General features: G+C 41.0%; 1 protein-coding gene across 1 annotated transcript in view; it reads left to right on the forward strand.

Moving 5' to 3' along the window:
• The window catches only part of ephb6 (eph receptor B6), a 40,224-nt gene continuing 22,063 nt past the window's right edge, over positions 1-18,161 (forward strand). The window contains exons 1-4 of the mRNA XM_062421761.1: positions 1-58; positions 8,317-8,381; positions 14,781-15,053; positions 17,904-18,073. Of these exons, the coding sequence (XP_062277745.1) occupies positions 1-58; positions 8,317-8,381; positions 14,781-15,053; positions 17,904-18,073 (566 nt within the window). The remainder of the gene's footprint in view (positions 59-8,316; positions 8,382-14,780; positions 15,054-17,903; positions 18,074-18,161) is intronic.

Raw genomic sequence — 18,161 nt, forward strand, 5'->3', positions numbered from 1 at the left:
ATGTGGAGTGTCTTTCTGTCTCTCTGTCTGTTTTTCCAGCCTAATTCAGCTGAGGAAGGTAAGAAGTAACTTTTACTTGATGTTATTCATATTTAATCCATGATTTCATGCGTGTGTGCATTAATGGAGAGATTACACAGCGCTCTCATCGTGTGCTTATAGTGAACCCACAAGTGGAGGATGGACACTTGGTATGCTTCTGTAATAAGTCTTTAAGTAGGTGGCTTGTAATTCAGAGCACTCTGACAACGTGTCAAACATTGGCACGTAAAGCCAAAGCACTACAAGAAAGTCTAATTCAACCTGGATTTTTTGGGCGCCACCTTCTGCTTGGGACTTTCTGAATATTTACCACCTTTCACCTTGCTCAAACAGCACTGTGTGTGTGTTTTGCGTGCACTGATTTGTGTTTTTGTCCATGTTTATATGCAAGCACATGCTTGATTGTGTCACTGTGGCCGCACATCAGATAGGACTTTGTTGGCATGGAAGTGCCAGGTGCGTGCCGGGGACTATCAAGCTTCTGCAAACAAAAGAATATGGAAATAAGGCAGGGCACAAATGCATAATAAGTTGCATAACCCTTTTCTCTTTGCCTGTGTACTCGGCGACCCCCCAGGCCAACCTCATCCCCCCCGTGCCACTCATGATCTCCATTGCCCTCCCCCTCTTCCAGAACCAGTGTCCCTTTCTCCACAGTCTCCTCAACGGATGTGTCTCCTCTGATCTGCTATGCACTGAACTCTCCATGCTTTGTCTATATAAATGGTAATATTATACAGTATGTCTTTAAAAGTGCAAGAGTGAGTGAGAGAGGCAGTCAGAGAGAGAGAGAGACTGTCTGGAAAGGCCAGTAGTTAAGCAAGTCTCCATCTATGACTTGTTCTGTCACATCAGAGTGGGCTGACTTAAGAAATTGCAATTTGATGACTTAAACTGCCTTTGTACTGTATTTGAGTGTGTGTTTGCGTGTGTGCATTTGAGCATATGCGTGAGAATGTATATCCCTATAGGTGCATGCATGTCTCTGCCTACAGTATACATATAGCTCCTGCTGTCCCCAACACTTGTGAGGGTTTCAGCAGTCAGCACGCAATTACTTTCAAAGGAGCTGGTTACATGTCGGAAAGAGCTGCACCTGTTCGCGCTCATCTCCCGTTGGCTTTAGTTTGCTCCGAGATGTGTGTGAGCATGCGTCAGTAATGATCTATAACAGAGGTAACTTATATGTCAGCCTCACGCCACAGATTCGAGCTGCGTTTGTAACAGATGGCCTGGACTAAGATGAGACAGAATGATAGAGAGGAAGAGAGGCCGCACAGTGTTGCTGGCCTACTGACTCTGTTTGTGTAATTGAAATAGAGCTCTACATAATACAGTATTAACCCAATAGCATGGATGTTCATATAAATCCACATAAACTGAAAAATCAAGTTATGTCACGAAGGGAGGATTTGGTGTCTGTCTCAGCTTTGATTGCAGTAAATGAGGTGTCTGTCTGGACTGACTGGCTGTGGTTGCCTATTAACTGATATGGTTACTGTCTGACTTTCTATTGTTTATTGTCTATGTGCTGCTTTGGAAGTATAGCCCCTATTCTTGTCTGTTTTCATACACAAACCATAAAGATTTTAGACATATTTTGCAGAAATGAGTACGAAAGCTGGTTGGTTGCCTCTTTGCATGCAGACAAACTACAGTGCGTGAGTGACGGGGCATTTGAATCATCACTCTCACATGCTGCTTGTGTAAGTGCTGGTGCCTACACCCACATGCATTGTTGATGTGAGGTGTTGATGTGAAGCCACATGGCTGGCCTCTAAGTTGTTGGATCTATGTTGAGGATTGCGTGTTCATATTGGATTTACACACCACACTGAAGGGAAGGGGAGGCCTGCACAGGAGGCACACCTGATGCCCCTGTAACACTTCCCGTCATGGGTGAGTGGAGCTGCAGTGATGCTCACTGAGCATCACTGAAAATTATAACCCGGAAAAGTAATCTCCACTGGTTTTGATGGAGAAAATAACAGGCAATGAAATTAGAAAAGATTACCTTGCGTTATCTCTACATTGACAGGAAAACAAAATCAGGCTTTAAAAACTTCGAGCCATGTTGACATTCTCACTCTCAGGTCATCTAGGCCAACTTTCCTGTCATCAGTTGTTTCTGGCTTTAATTGGGTATTAATTAGGGAGATTACCATCCTTATCCTGGGTGTAATAAGCCACTTTTTCAGGACATGATAAATAAGAGTAAGTGTGATAAGAAAATAAATGGCATGCTTGTCACAGTGGGAGTGCAGAAGGACCGATGCCACTAACAGCCCTGCAAAGCTTCCTGTTGCCATCCCTGCGGCCTGCATGTGCAGCGGGCCGCATAGAGACAAATCGCATGCTGGTGGGAAGTGGAGGATGCAGCATCCCCATCATCAATGCTGTGTTTTTGCATCTCAATTTGAAAAGCAAAATAACATTTCTATTTGCTAGCCTGAGCTGAGAGAGCGCTGTAATGACATTAGGCCACTTTTCCTCAAATGAATCACACATCTGCCATTTGTGATATGGGGAGGTTGGAGCCCTCAGGGGGCTGCAAGCCAAGACTCTCTGCTTTGAGTCAGTCAGTGTCGAAGCAGATAGCGTCACAGATAATATGCCTGTGCGTGCGGACAGGCAAGCAGTAAGAGCCAAAACGTAACTGAAAGATGAACGCGTGGTATGGACTTCTGTGACACTGGAATGTAGTTTGCAGTTTTGAATTTCACATTAAAGCCGCACTTGGCAGTTTGTGTGCTGGCATCAGCCAAACGGGGCTAAATTTGATTGCTGAAGGCGTCGCTATTCAGTAATGATACAATGAGATTACTGAGATCTTCTCAAATTTACCTTCCTTCTTCTTAGATTCTGTTATTTAGTTTGTTGCTTGATTTCTCTGTTTAGGGACAACTTTTTTATTTTGCGCATAGATGTTGATTCTTTATGTCCACTATATGCATATTAGGCCTGCTTCCCTCCAGTGAATCTCTGAGTAGGAGAAGGGACAAATGTCTCTGCTGTAGCACCATTGATGAGTATTTTCCAAGAACTTTTTCCACAGCGTTTATTGGGCTTTAATAAATCCTTTTATGATCTAGATTCTTGCCAAATCCAAGCCTTGCTAGGCCCACAACCAAATGTGTCTAATCTGGTTTTTAGATTTGAAATCAAGTATTCTCTGATTCAAAGGAGGAGTGTGAGGTGGATGAAGACCAGGACAGGTTAAAATAATGGTTTGACATTTTGGTAAATATGCTTAGTCTTTGTTGCTGAGAGTTTGATCATAGACTGATACTACTCTCATGTCTGCGAGATACAGTATATGAAGCTACAGCCAGGTGACGGTGAGCATAGTTTAGAACAAAGATGGGAAAAGGGGGGAAACAGCTTACCTGACTGTCCAAAGGTAAATAAAAATCAACCTACCAACACCTCAGTTTGACTGCTGGTTTCTGGTATTCGCCCCAAACAGCCAAAATGCCAACTACTGTAAGTTAGCTGTGAGCTAGCTAGTGACCAAAGCACTGGCTGTGTCTGTGTGAATGTGTTCAGTTCAGCCTCTTACTGAACACAGAAACTCTGGTTCTTCTTATTTCCAGTTTCTCTCTTTTCCTTTGTGGTTCCTGTTTATGAAACATTTTTCTACTTTTTTGCTCACTTGCACCGCCTCAGGCAGATTCACATCTTGCATCTTTCCATCAAGCTACCTCAAAAATGTATTTTGCGGCCTGTCTGAGCACACAGTTCAAATACAATTAGGCTCATTAACATATTTAATCTCACTTCTTTAATCCATATAATAAACCAAAGTGTAAAGACAACACTTTTTATATGGATTAAACAAGCAAAATATTACTTTAGTGAGCTTTAAAGGTGTTGGTAAATTGTTTGTGTTCATTTTGGACATAGGCAGGCAAATAATATTTCCTGCCTATGTCCAAAGTTAATAATACGACAAATAATAAATAGTCCTGTCTTTATGCTAAGCTAAACCAACAGCTGCTGGATTGAATAATATTAATGTAATATTTACCATACAGACATTAAAGTGCTGTCAATCTTCTCATCTAAGTCTCGTCAACAAAGAGAACTAGCTTGTTTCCAAAAATGTCAAACTATTCCTTAAATTAGGTAACCTTACCAGTCTCACTTTTGTGAATGTCTTGAAGACAGAGAGTCAGTTTTCTTGAAAAGAGCCATGCCCTATTACCTGTTCTTGTTGCTGCCTGTTCAGCGATTCATTGAGGGCGTCGCTCTGTCATCTAACCTGGTTTAAGCACTGTTTGCTGCAGCTCCACTTTCATTCAGCTTAACCGCCAGAGAATATTTGATAACTCCCTGTGACATGTGCATGCTTATTTCTGGAATCGCGTTAATCCCCCTCCTTCCTCACTGCTCCTGCTGCCTCTCTGTCTTGGCGTATCACTCTCTCCCTGTGGTTGTTTGTAATGATGGTTTGGTGTAGGCCTTGTCCTTGACTGCTTTCTGTGGGTGGGAGCATCTGGAGCGTATAAAGGATGGTTGGAGATGGGTGGATGAGTGGACAAAAGATAAAACATGACCTGACCACTGCTGAGAATGCTTACAGGCACTGTGGGAATTTTTTGTGAAAATGTGTGTTCGTGTGTGTGCATGTGTGTATTTGTGCAACTTGCTCTTACCTGACTTGACTCTGGATATTCTTTGTAGGTGTGTTTGCTTTGTTACACCTGGATGGTGTTAAGGCACATTACACACTTGCACAACCATATCCCATCTAGCCTATGTTAATATTAACACCAAAATTCTTTGCTGAGTGTCCAGGAGAATGGGGAGAGGGGTAAAGTAGTGTGGTGAAGTAGCATACATATGCCGTCAAAGAGGCGTGACATGAAGTACAACACTACACTTTACGCCGGAGAGTGTCGGTGCATGCATGGCCACACAGAGAGGAAAAGTGTTGGGCAAAGAGGAATGGATGGAGAGAGTAGAGAGGGTCACTCAGCTGAAGTGAACACTCCAGTGACAAAGGGGACAGTCATGAACTAATGCAGGTCACCTCTGCAAAACAGAAAAGAGCATTTACACCCACACCACAGACAGAAAGAGAGGATGAAAGAATGAAAGAAGCACGTTCATATGCATAAACACAATCCCATCATCCTCCTCTCTTCCCTGTTTTATAATCCTGATTTTTTTTTATTCTATTGTCTCCCCTTTTCTCTTTTCTCTCTCCCTGAGTATCACAGCTCTTCCCAAACAAACAGCAGACCTGGCATCAATAATGGAGCAGCGTGGGTCTCCTTATTTAACGTACAGGGATGCCTACCGTGCTGTCACTTTTTAAATGAATAATACACACAGGATGGGGAGGGTGAGAGGGACAAGATGGAGGTAGAAAAGGGGGGAATGTATCAAGTAGAGTGAGTAAAAGAACAGAGTGGAGCAGGAAGACGTGAAAGACCGGCGAGCAGCGTGCATTAATGCAGCACTCAGGTCCAGATTGCAGACTCAGCACTTCTCAAAACTGTCAGGGACAAACTTTGAGTGTCTCTGCCGTCAGATGGACCAATGACAGAGATGCTGTAGCGCTCTGTGTACATGCAGGGGTTGTGTGAGAGTTAAATAAAGGGGCTTTTACTGCCAAGTGGACCTGCCAGTAAATGTCCCTCTCTTTTGTTCAAATTTGTCTCTCTCTCTCTCACACACACACACACACACACACCAGACCCAGTCATCATGCCTCAGCTCAAACTAATCCTTGAAAGGTGTGTGTAACGCGGCACTCAACGATTATCGGAGGATGTCGTGGTGAATTATTCAGCATGCTAATGTCACGCAATGAGACATGCATGAAGCTTTTGGAAGACCCCTCCATGTAATCCTCATGTACAGGTTTGTCCCAGAAAGAGCAGAGGCGATGTGAGGACCTGTGGTCCCCCAGGCCCCCACAACAAGAAGCTAAATAGCAGAGGCATAAATATTAATGTCAAAATAGTTTGCTATATGTTACTTATGCATGACTCTGCCCTGAAGCAGAGAGTTAATTGAATTTGGAAAGCATTTGTGTGTGTGTGTGTGTGTGTGAGATTTTATCTGATATAAATAGGATGGCGCTTAATGAGGTCAGAATATGTGATATGTAAGTGCGTTTCATGCATGACATGTTTATACATTAAATGACTATTTATTATTCTAAGGAAATGTATGATGATTCTTGACAGGAGACACAGAGCTTGGAAAACTCATCAGTAGGCATTTCCCATGAATGCTAAGATGTGGAAGTACAGTATTCGTCCAGCTTCAGTCACTTTATTAAACCAGGTTGAAAAGGTGTGTTACTAATGGAGATTGTCAATGTTCTGAACGGCTTTAAATATCCTGGTCTAGTGGATTTAGTCTTCTCCCTGTAGCTGATTTTATCCTGATCGGCTCTGTGATTCCAGCCGCCAAGCTGTCCAGACATACGCTGCACCAAAAACTATTTATTCTGAAGCCTGTGGCTGCGTATAATCCTTAGCTGTCATGGTCCATTTGTATTCTTTTCTTGATACAATTCATATATCAATCCAAATCCTGGAGGACTTCCAAGGAAAATGTGTGAATTTAGTAAGATTGACATAAAGACACGCTAGTGGGTGAAAACGGATAGACAGACAGGCAGAAGGGAGGGGGGCATGTAAGAGAGAAGGAGGGAAATGAAGGATTGGAGGACAGATTTGCAGGGTCTCCATCTGTGAGTATAATCCTTTAAAAAAATCTGTTTACAGAATAGTCAGAGAACAGAGAGTTGGGGGAGATTTATGTCATAAGCCACAAATAATATCAGTTTCTTTTTTTGTTTGTTTGAGTTATAAGAAGACACGAGTCAGAGGGATTGTGTCTGTTTGTGTATTCACAAGTCTGCACACTCTGGTGTTTTGGAGAGATGTGGCACCTTTTGAAAACCCATCCTGTGTCTGTGATGATTATGTAGATACTATTTTCCTCTTTGCTCTTTGTGTGGTTGTCAGAGAGAGAGGGGAAAAAAGAGAACCTCCTTTTCCTCTGGCGAATGATTGTGTCTCATGAAATGGAAACGAAAGCATAAAAATTGCATGACAACAATGATAAAAATTATTTATTTGCAAACAGTAGTCGATGGCTTTTCCATCTACTACTTGTGTACTTTTTGCATGTTTCACTGCAGCCCCTTTAGGTGATTAGTGTTGTATTTGATGAAATCAGGCACTCCATTAACTCTGCATCTGTGCGAGCATCCAAACCTGAAGTCTGATGTTGCTGCTACCTCTGTGCGCACAACAAACTTTGGCACGCGTTCAATCGCCGGCTCCTCAACAGAACTGAGCAAAGGGTGGTTGCCAGACTGGAGGAGCGGCAGCCACCACGGTTTTGGAATACTAATGGAAAATTCAAGGGCTTCAGTTTTGTGTGGGAAGCTGCCATGTGTCAGCACGCACCACTCAGCATTAAAGTCACTTTGTGTGTGTGTGTGTGTGTGATTTCTTTGCCAGCTTGCTTTTTAAAGCACTTAAACCTAAAAGCAAATTATGGGAGAAATGACTCCAACATAAAACACATACGCTATTCTCGTGCTTTTCATCCTAGATCAGAAAAAAATGAGTCTTCTGTTAAAACCAAAAACAAAAGGGAAACCAACCCTGAATGTATCGTCACTCACTGAAATGATGAAGTTTCCCTTTTGGCTGAAATAGAAGAAGCATCAACTTGCTAAGTTTCAACAAAATGTGACAGTAACTGTTATGGCCTTTTAAAGTTGGAAAATGTGACCTTTAATCACGGTGCTCCATCAGGTCAATCAGTTTAATTTTTTAAACACCAGAACATCGTGCTAAAGTGCATCATCACTTGAAATCAGTTATTAGCTTTGACAGATGCACACAGCAGGAGCCCTCCCTGATTGTATTGCATGGGGAAGACAATCAAAAAGAAATGTGGAGAAATCCTGGACTGGTTCCACACAGTGAGCAGATCCAACTACTTGTGGTGACAAAAGGAAAAAAGGCTCACTGTAAAAGCATCCCTTGAAAAAATATTTCTTCAGAAAGTTCATCTCAGCTTTGGCATCACTGGAGCTGATCCATGTTTTAGCTTTTGATGGCATCACAGATTCACACAGTCTGAGGTTTCAAGCCTCGAGAGAATGTCTTATGATTACAAATTCAGTTTCACAGTCACTTTTCGTTTGTTGCACTCTCTCTGTTTCATGTGCAAACTGTTGAGCAGTTTCAATTGTATTGTTGATTCATTTGTCTTTGTCTCTGTTTCCTTACCTATCAGTGATGCTGCTGGACACAACAGAGTCTACCTCAGAGCTGGGCTGGACCACCTATCCAGACACAGGGGTAAGAAAGCAGCAAGCCAACTGTCAATGTGTTTTCCAGCTGTTGGAGTATTAAAGCATCGCCGTGGGGAGGCCAATAAAAATGTGTTGCACACATGTTACATGTACATGGTCATGTTGTGAGAGTAATGTTATGATCACTTTATTTGTTGGTCTTTGTGATGTATCTCTAATATTGATGGAAAAAATATGTTGTAATAATGCACAACATATAACACATTTTTATTGCTAAATAGGCCTGTTAGGTTACTGATGGTATGGTTTAGACTTTAAAGGATGGGTTCACGTTTTTTTAAACATCTTAAAAGTCTTAAAAGACTTTCTTTAAGAAAAGGGTCACAGTTTTTCAAGTCTGTCCTAAAACAATAGTTAGGTGTCCAAATGAACATTGTGTTTTTCTTGCTGTAATCATCGATCCTGGTCATACTGTCCATTAGAAGATGCCTTCATCACGGATTTTCAATGTGTTTAGGAAAAAAATCCACAGTCCTCCATCTGTGCAAAAATGTATTCAAAAGTTTATTTGAAGCTAATATGAAGCTTCAGCCTTCCAATTTAGTTAAATCAAGTCACTAAGCTACAGTCTTAGTGCCAAATTCGTTCTTTTTGTTACACTGCAGCTAAGCAGGAAGACACAAAGTGAGACATTTTTACTAAAAAAGACTGTGACTGTGAAAAATTGCCACTTTATTTGACTAACTCAGATGGCTGAAGCCTATCAGCTACAGACAAACTTTTAAATGCATTTTTGATCAAACATATTTTGTCCCCCATGACTCACACTGTAAATGTAATAGAAGGGGATCTTCTAAAAGTCAGTTTAAACAGGATGAATGATTACAGCAAGCAAAACCTGTTTCGATGTCCATTTGGGCACTTGGATGTTGTTTTAAGACAGACTAGAAAAATTGTGACCCTGTCCTTTAATACTATGCTCACATACCTGTACATTTAAACAACTTTTGGTTGCTGTCATTTTCCTAACATGATTTCAATGAAAGTAAAGGGGGAGAAAATCTACAGTCATGTGTAAAAATTAATTGTAAAGTGAAGCTGAAGCTTATATGAGATAGAAGTTAGACAAAATAAAGTTGAAAACTTTAAAGATACAGTCTTTATAGCACAAAATCACCTCTTTGTTTTAATATCCCTCCACTGCAACTCAGGGAACGTCCAGGGAAACAAACATTTCAGACTAAGAATGAGAAGCCTACTTCACTGATCAAACTCAGGCCACTGAAGTCTCATTATAGCCACAGATGAACAGTAAAATGTCATTTCCAACTGCAACCAAAAACTGTTTTAATGTACATACGAGAATATCAGATGTTTTAAGACAGACGTGAAAAATGTGAACCTATGCTTTAAGTTACTGGTTGTTGTCTTTAGGTATTTGGTTACATTATAAAGGTTTATGGTAATATTTTATATTATATAAGGTATAAGATTAGAGTAGTTAAATGTCATGGTTGTCAATTAATGACAAATTAAATGCACATACTATACATTGACAAATTTAAAAAAGGCTGAAAAAATGAAACATTTTTGAGCCTCTGAAGTGATCATAGTTGACAATATTGGACTGTTTCCCTCTGAGTTTACAAACTTTCATAAAGTTAATAACCCAAATAAAAAATATTAATTTTCTTTGTGCTTGATGATTGTCATAAAACACAGAAATAAATTTACGATGCCAAGAAATTTCTATCTTCATCTCTGCAGATATGTTGATCAGCTCGTTAGCTCACACTTGTTCAGGCAACTGAAGTCTGTTTAACTTAGAGTCAGTACAAATAAAACCATTCAACTCACACCATTCTCACACGTTCATACATCAGAATAAATCAGTCTTTCTGTATCCATTTTTCTCCAAGATTGCAATGATTCAAATAAAAACAAGCATCTAAAAAACCGTGAAGGACAATTCTGCAATTCTTGATTTGGATGATGAAAGTCTTACATAAGATACAGATTGATGCTTGCTCTGTTATAAGATTATAAGTGTTAATGTTTGGCTTAAAGGTTTCAGGTCAGAGATATTATCTTGCAAATCATCAGCACCTGACATTGATTGATTGGTGGATCTTCTGGCAGGTGGCACACAGAAAATGAATAAGGTCTCACATTAAGGCTTAAATACCCCCTAGAGCTTTTTTTTCTATTGGTCTCTACTGTGTGACTTCATCCATGATGAGATTGCAGTGATTGAACAATAGATCTCCCATTCTTGAGCTCCTTCTTATTTAAGGTTGTCACATTGCCTTGAGCTGTGTAAATATGTGTGTGTGTGTGTGTGTGTGTGTGTGTGTGTGTGTGTGTGTGTGTGTGTGTGTGTGTGTGTGTGTGTGTGTGTGTGTGTGTGTGTGTGTGTGTGTGTGTGTGTGTGTGTGTGTTCGTACTCGTGAGGGTCAACTCCCGGGTCAGTTAAATTCATTCATCTGTGATTGATTGTGGCTCAGTTTTAAAATGGTTCATAATTACACACATACATTGTCTTCATTGTTGTCACCCTTGAAACAATCAGTCCAATGGCATTTGAGAAAGTGTAGGACTACGAACGTACATGTAACTGTGGAGGAAATTCCTACGCCAATTGCTGTACCAGCACAGAACAATATTATTCTAAGACTCCATCCATACATGGACAATATGTGCAAAACATCTGATACATAAATTTAGAATATCATACTGCAGATGAAATGAAAACAAGTCTCGCTTCACGCTCATGCACGCCACTTTTGGCGACCATCTACCGCCACAATTTGACATGCTGGCAGACCAGAAAGGACCAAAGAAAACACAGTAGTCTCTAACCAACATCTGGCAAGCATACACAGTCACTTGGAGCCTTTTATCTCACCTTACACTCAACTTTAGCTTTATACGCGGTCATTATCACCCCAGATTTGCCTCCAGTGTCGGAGCATAATTGTACATGATGTTTGATGAATTAGGGCCCCATGTGTGTTAGGAATTTGTGAACCATGATGACAGCTGCTAATAGGAGGCCGTCCATTTCTGTGTGTGTGTGTGTGTGTGTGTGTGTGTGTGTGTGTGTGTGTGTGTGTGTGTGTGTGAGAGAGAGAGAGAGAGAGAGAGCAAGTCAAGCATTTGCATTAGTTTTTTTTTTCTTTGTGGTCCCTAGATGAGAAGTGCTTCTGAGATGGAGATATGGTTATTTGACCTGGGGCATCAAGCTGAGAGAAGTAAAAAGACAGACCAAGAGAGGGGGAGAGAAAGCGGGAGGTTTTGTGTGTGTGTGTGTGTGTGTGTGTGTGTGTGTGTGTGTGTGTGTGTGTGTGTGTGTGTGTGTGTGTGTGTGTGTGCTTGTATGTGTGCATGTGTGCCTTCTTTTTTTAACTGTTTCCTCACTTTTCTCCTCACATCCCATCTTTTCTTTTGCTCGAGGGTCCATGGTTATTCTCCTCTCTATGCTGTGCTCTCCTCCTGCTTTTTCTCGCTGTCTTTCCATTCTTGTAACGTACCGACAAGTGCCCCCCACCCCAACCCCTCCCACCCCTTCTTTGTCTCTGTCTCTCCCTCTCCTTCTTTTAATCTTTTCTCCCTTTGCCCTTCACAGTCCCAGAGCCACTGGGTCTCATAGCTTCATAGTCTTCCTTTTATCCCCCAACTCAATCTCCACTCTGCCCCTCATTTCCTTCAGTGTCAAACCAGCAAAGACTCTCCGCTCCTTACACTGTAGTCTTCGCTTGTACTTGTTTTCACTCTCTTCTCTTCCATTGTGTGTTTGCTTTGTGTGTCTGCACATGCATATGTCTTGGTGTATATGTGTGTGTCTTTTTCTGCTTCAATTCTGTGTGTGTGTGTGTGTGTGTGTGTGTGTGTGTGTGTGTGTGTGTGTGTGTGTGTGTGTGTGTGTGTGTGTGTGTGTGTGTGTGTGTGTGTGTGTGTATGCGTGTGTCCGAGGCCCTGCCCCTCCCTGTCCTCTGTCACTAGGGAGATTGCGTGGCTCTCTGGCATTTCGGTTCAAATTAAATCACAAAGATGAGTCGTCCCTATTTTATTTTTTCTTTCCAACGCTTCGCCAACCCCTCCTCCCCAATCTGCCCCATTTTTTTTTCTTTTCTTCATGAGGGAGGGAGAAAACGAGACAAGGAGAAATAGGGAAAGGGAGCAGGAGCAGGAGGGGAAGTGGGGGGATTTGGGGTCAGAAAACAAATGAGGGCTATGTTTTTCACAAAGGTACAGAGACAAACTGCACGCAACGCCACACATGGATACTAGCGTCTGCCTTGTGCACCTGAAGGCCACATTGTCAGGCTTTCACTGAAGTCGCCTCACTTTGTCAAAAACACACACATTCTCTTTCTGTGTTTACTCTCGTCACATTTTTCTCACTCCTGTCTCTCCGACTGTATCACGCCACCCCACCATGTGCTCTCTGTTGTCCCCTCCATCCAATTCCCTCGTTCCCATGTCTGACAGAAAGCGAATCATGCCCTGGGTGAGAGAAACTGTCCTCTCCCTCCATTAGACTGACAGTGCCTCAGACTCTTTCTCTGTTCACTGATATTATCATTATTCCAATTGGACCAAATATGAATGCCCTCTCTCATGTGTGGTGGTAAAAAGATTTTCTGTCCATACTGGCTGTCAGAACCACACAGAGAAAGAGACATGTGCATGCAGAGATCATGCACAAACACAGAAACACAAACCAAATGCACCCTGATAGGGTGTCAAGACCTTTTGTCCTTTTGCCATTGTTGCAGGGAGAATAATGATGATGAGGCCTAATACATAATTCCTCTGTGTTACAACAGAGAAGGCCTTGCTTGTCACTCAGGGCTACACAGGCAAGCTGAGCCTTTTCATCCTTGGAGGCACCGTACTGTATAATTGGTGAAACTAAACCCTGAGCCTGCATTTACATTTTGACTCATCCAACAGACTCTCATTCAGAGCTGTGTCTCTGCGCTGCTCAGCTTTCTCCAGCCACTCACATCTTTTAGTCAAATCCATCAGTGAAATAATTCAGCTTTTCTAAAACACGACAAAATCTGCTCATCTTGTTACACAACAGCTGCCACAAGTCAGACACACAAAGGTCTGCCACCCGTTGCATGAGAACAATGGTACACATGCAAGTGTCAAAGCAGTGAAAGAGAAAAGCAAAGCACGTCACTTTAGAAAACTGAACTATTGTTTTTATACTAGGATAATTGACCACTATAACATAGTCAACTGCAAAATTACATCATTTTTTAATTTAGATTTGTTTTGCTTTGTTGTTTTAGAAAAAACAAGCTTTCTATTTCTGTACCTGCAGCTGCAATATTTTTGTTTTTATTTGTGCATGATTTAAAATGATTTAAAATGAAAAAACCCTAACCCTCTCTTTATGCGTTCACCCCTGTACAATGGAGGTGAATGGACTTTTGTTTGTGGTGCTCAAAGTGTTGAAACACTGACCTTAATTATGTTCATCATTCAAGTGTTTTTTTCAGAATAAGAACCCTTGTTCTGGATAATTCAAGACCTCACCATGAACATGTTTCATTGGAACTACATTCTTTTGAAGAAATAGTCCCTTTGAAAATATCTGACATTGTGATCTGCGAATTATCCACCATAATCAGGACATGGTTTCTGAAAAGACATGTTGGTGTTGATTTTCTTCTTCATTAGATGAAATGCTTTGAGCACAGCATTATAAATTTCATTCATCTCAACTGTGTTGAGATGGTGGCAAACATTTCTAAGCAAAATTTCTCAAAACCTGGAAACATAAAACCAAAATGATGAGATGCCACTTTATGAGAAAATGTAAATATGTTTTTTTGTGGCAGAAATTAATTATATCTTGATCAACATGAAATGTATCACACTCTGAATGAAAGACACAAGTGGTTAACTGGTTTTATAATCACTGATTACCTAATCAGACAATGGAAAATCTATTGTGGATTACAGGACATAGAGATGACCTACATCAGTAGGGACATTAAACACCAGAGTTTCACTTGTAGATTCAATACCAGTGTGTGTGTGTGTGTGTGTGTGTGTGTGTGTGTGTGTGTGTGTGTGTGTGTGTGTGTGTGTGTGTGTGTGTGTGTGTGTGTGTGTGTGTGTGTGTGTGTGTGTGTACTATCAGATCAAACCATAATGGATCTCCCTACGGATGCAAATGTCAAACGACAGTGTGTGATGTTGGTAAAGGACAGGACCCACATGTGGGCAACACCAGCAATACCCTCAATATTTACCTTGTAACATGTAAACCATCTTTTAAGATACAGAGGGAAGATTCATAACTCTGGAAAAACCATAAACATACCAGGTTTTTTAACCGTTTACACAGGCTGATTTAGGTGCTCTTTGTTTATGATAGTGTTTCTGAGTTTACACAAGCTCAAAAAAGTGTTTCTGTCTCTCTTAGTGGGATGAGGTCAGTGTCCTGGATGACCGGGGGAAGCTAATACGCACGTTTGAGGTCTGTAATGTCAACCAAAATCCCCGGCAGCAAGACAACTGGCTGGCTACACCCTTCCTGCACCGATACTCTGCTCCACGGGTGTTTGTCACGTTGCGTTTCTCAGTGCGTGACTGCGCCAGCCTGCGGTCACCATCGCCCACCTGCCGGGAGACCCTCACCCTGTTTTACAAACAGGCCGACAGCCAGAGAGAGCTGGAGAGGACCTGGGCAGCTGAGGTGAGGCCATCAACCATATTTTTTAATATTTGTGGTAATTATTATTTCACTTTAAGTGCCACAGAGTAGCATTTTATTTTAATAGGTTAACATAATGAAAACTTAATTAATCCTCAAGGAGAATTTGACCATGTCATGTGGCAGTGGAGGCTCTGCCAAAGACCTTATTAGCTTCACATGTCTCTGACAGGCACAAATAAGACATTTTCCAGCTTTCAGCACATAGTTTGAATCCACAGTGTTGCAGTAACAGATAGGCAGCTGCTCTTTGCATCACCAGTCAAGTCTAACCCTACCAGACAGGGGGACTGAAACAGCTCAATGTGTAACACAGCGAGAGGAAACTGCTATCTAAATATCTATTGGTGAAAATGGGGCATCCAGGGTCTTGGTGGTCCAGGAGTCTAGCAGCTATAGAACTAATAGATGAACCATTTAGATTTAGTGTTAGATTAAAGAGTACTGTAAAAGAGATCACTTCGAATGTGGTGGACATGTCTGACCTGACACATGGGAAACTGGAAAGGTTTTATATTATATTTGATGGAAAATTATTTTAATGTTAGCAGACTAATTGACTCGAAAGCTTTGTTTTACATTAGCATGATCAGACAACAATGTTTCCTATTCAAACTGGGGCTTCAGTAGGAAACCCCAGTTTGGGGTGAATATTACTAGCTGCTAAATCTGAAACACATATTTCTCCATGTATGCATATATAATAACACAAATGAATTCCTACATTTTCAAAAGACTGGCAGTTCATTTTTATATATTATTTAACTTGCCTAAAACGCTTATTTTTGGAAGTTACACCATAGCTTGTGATAAAGTGACTTCAGGTTGTCACACAGTTGATTGCTTTAACTAAGATTTACTGGTGCAAGCTGAATAGTAGTTAAAACATATAGGACTTTACAAACATGGATTTACAAATAGCTGTAGCAACCCAAACCATGCCATGACAATCCAAACATGCTCCAGTGCAGTGACTTCCTAAAGCACAGTCTTGTTTGTTTGTTTGTAGAAGCTGTCTGAGCATCTTCACTGACAAATGTGAAGGGAAAAAAACTGATTAAATCATACTGGAAATAGAAAATGCTAAGCCACTTAGATTCTCTGATTAAGGTGCATTTGATCACAACTGAATTAAAGAGGGATTCATTCTTCAGCTGTTTTTTTTGCTGGTGCTGCTTGAGGCAAAGAACCTTCAGACACAATCATTAAGCACAGTAAAATGCAGCTTTCATTGCTGTTACGCTAATGTTACACCAAAACAGCAGGACCTCTCATCATCCAACAGAGTAATGGCAAAATCACCCTGATTATTGTTGTGCTTGCCAAGAAAAGCTCTTGAGATTGATGACCTCCTCAGACCACACTGATGTGAAGCACTGCTTGTTGAGGGCTACGGTTTACAAAATGCAAAACTGTGCTACTGTGGTCTCCAAAAATGTCACTTCAGCCCCACTAATTACATCTTTAAGGCATAAAATAAAGACACTGACAATTTCACACTGATTGCAGGAAATTCTCTACAGTGAACCTCATCATGTCATGTCACTGAAGCTATGGCTGACACTGACTGTCCAAACATGTTTTATTATCTCCTCCGGGGGCTAGCCTGAGAACTAACCCAAATCGTGTGTTTGGATTAGTTGGTCTCACATACTACTGGACCCATAAGCCGAATATGTTTTATGCATATTTATAACTGTATATTTAAGGAGCTCTCATGGTTGCTGATTCACAATTGTTGAAAAACCTATTTTTTAATGCCATTGACTGCTGACTCCTCTCTTCTTTTAACCAGTCGGTAGGGACCAAATGTAATAAAGAATTACAACAAAAGACATTTCTGGCAATTAGCTCGGACACATTTTTGCCTTTGTTTTGGCAAAAAAATTGACATCCATAGAAAAGTTTGGTCTCATCAATCTATATCCAGACTATCTTCAGATTAATTTTATACCTGATATGTTATGATCCAATAAAGTTATGCACATTACAAGATGAATAAATCCCTGTTTTTGTTAGCTTTAGCGCCATCTTGACTGTAAGGGAACTGAGAGGGACAATTGAGTGAGATTTAACTCTACTTTGTGTGGGAGAGAAGACGGAGGTCGGGAGGGATTTTATTTTGTGTGGTGTGTTACAACAAAATGTTATAAATAAACAACAATGTTTAAATTGAGAACTTTGGACTTATTGTCCTATTTATTGTTACCTAATTAAATTTATACAGTCAGTTCGCTCAGTTACAATATCATTATACTCTTTTGTACATCTTAAAGAAAGGTGAGACAATACATGTCACACCTGGTGGAGATCTGTACTCTACTGAGTGCCCTGTTCTAGTTTATTTATGGGACATAAATAAACGTATTTTGGGATGTTTTATTGAGTATGAATGAGCTAAATGTGCAGTCGCAGTCACGGTGGCAGAGATGCAGTAGGCTATTTGTATATATGAATGCATTTCTCCTTAGGAAAGTGAGATGCTTTTTTAAAAATGCAAATCAATTCCTGATGAGGAATCAGAGGAGAGTCACAGAAGAGGCGGAAGCACTGCAGCGCTGAAAGTCTTAATGGGGACTTGAACACGAACCCCTACTGGGATCTGCATAGATCGAAGTGCTCTCCTCACTAAACTGATGACTGAAAAAAATCATCACAACTCTGAACTTATGTTTCTTCCTGACTTGTTTTAACATCCATAATTTTCATCTTGTTTACTTCTTTCTGTCCTGGCAACCACATATTCTCCCCATGCTATTTTGTTTTCTCTTGACCTCTCATTATCTTTCCCTCCACCGTCTGCTGTACTCTCTACCCTTTTCTTCTTTCCAGCCGTCCAGTGGAGAGAAGGAGACCAGGGAGGGCTGGGTGAAGATTGACACAATAGCTGCAGATAAGAGTTTCTCAAAGGTGGAGCCCAGTTCACCTCACCAGTACCAACCCAACAGATACAGCCGAATCAACATCAAGACACGCAGCTTTGCCCCTCTCACACGCAATGGGTAACTGTCACTGATATTCATGTTTTACTAACAGTACCCTCACTCCCAAAGGTCTAACTGCACTCCACCATCTTTAACATCTAACCCT

Source organism: Scomber scombrus, chromosome 7, assembly GCF_963691925.1.
Source record: "Scomber scombrus chromosome 7, fScoSco1.1, whole genome shotgun sequence".
Taxonomy (NCBI): Eukaryota; Metazoa; Chordata; class Actinopteri; order Scombriformes; family Scombridae; genus Scomber; species Scomber scombrus.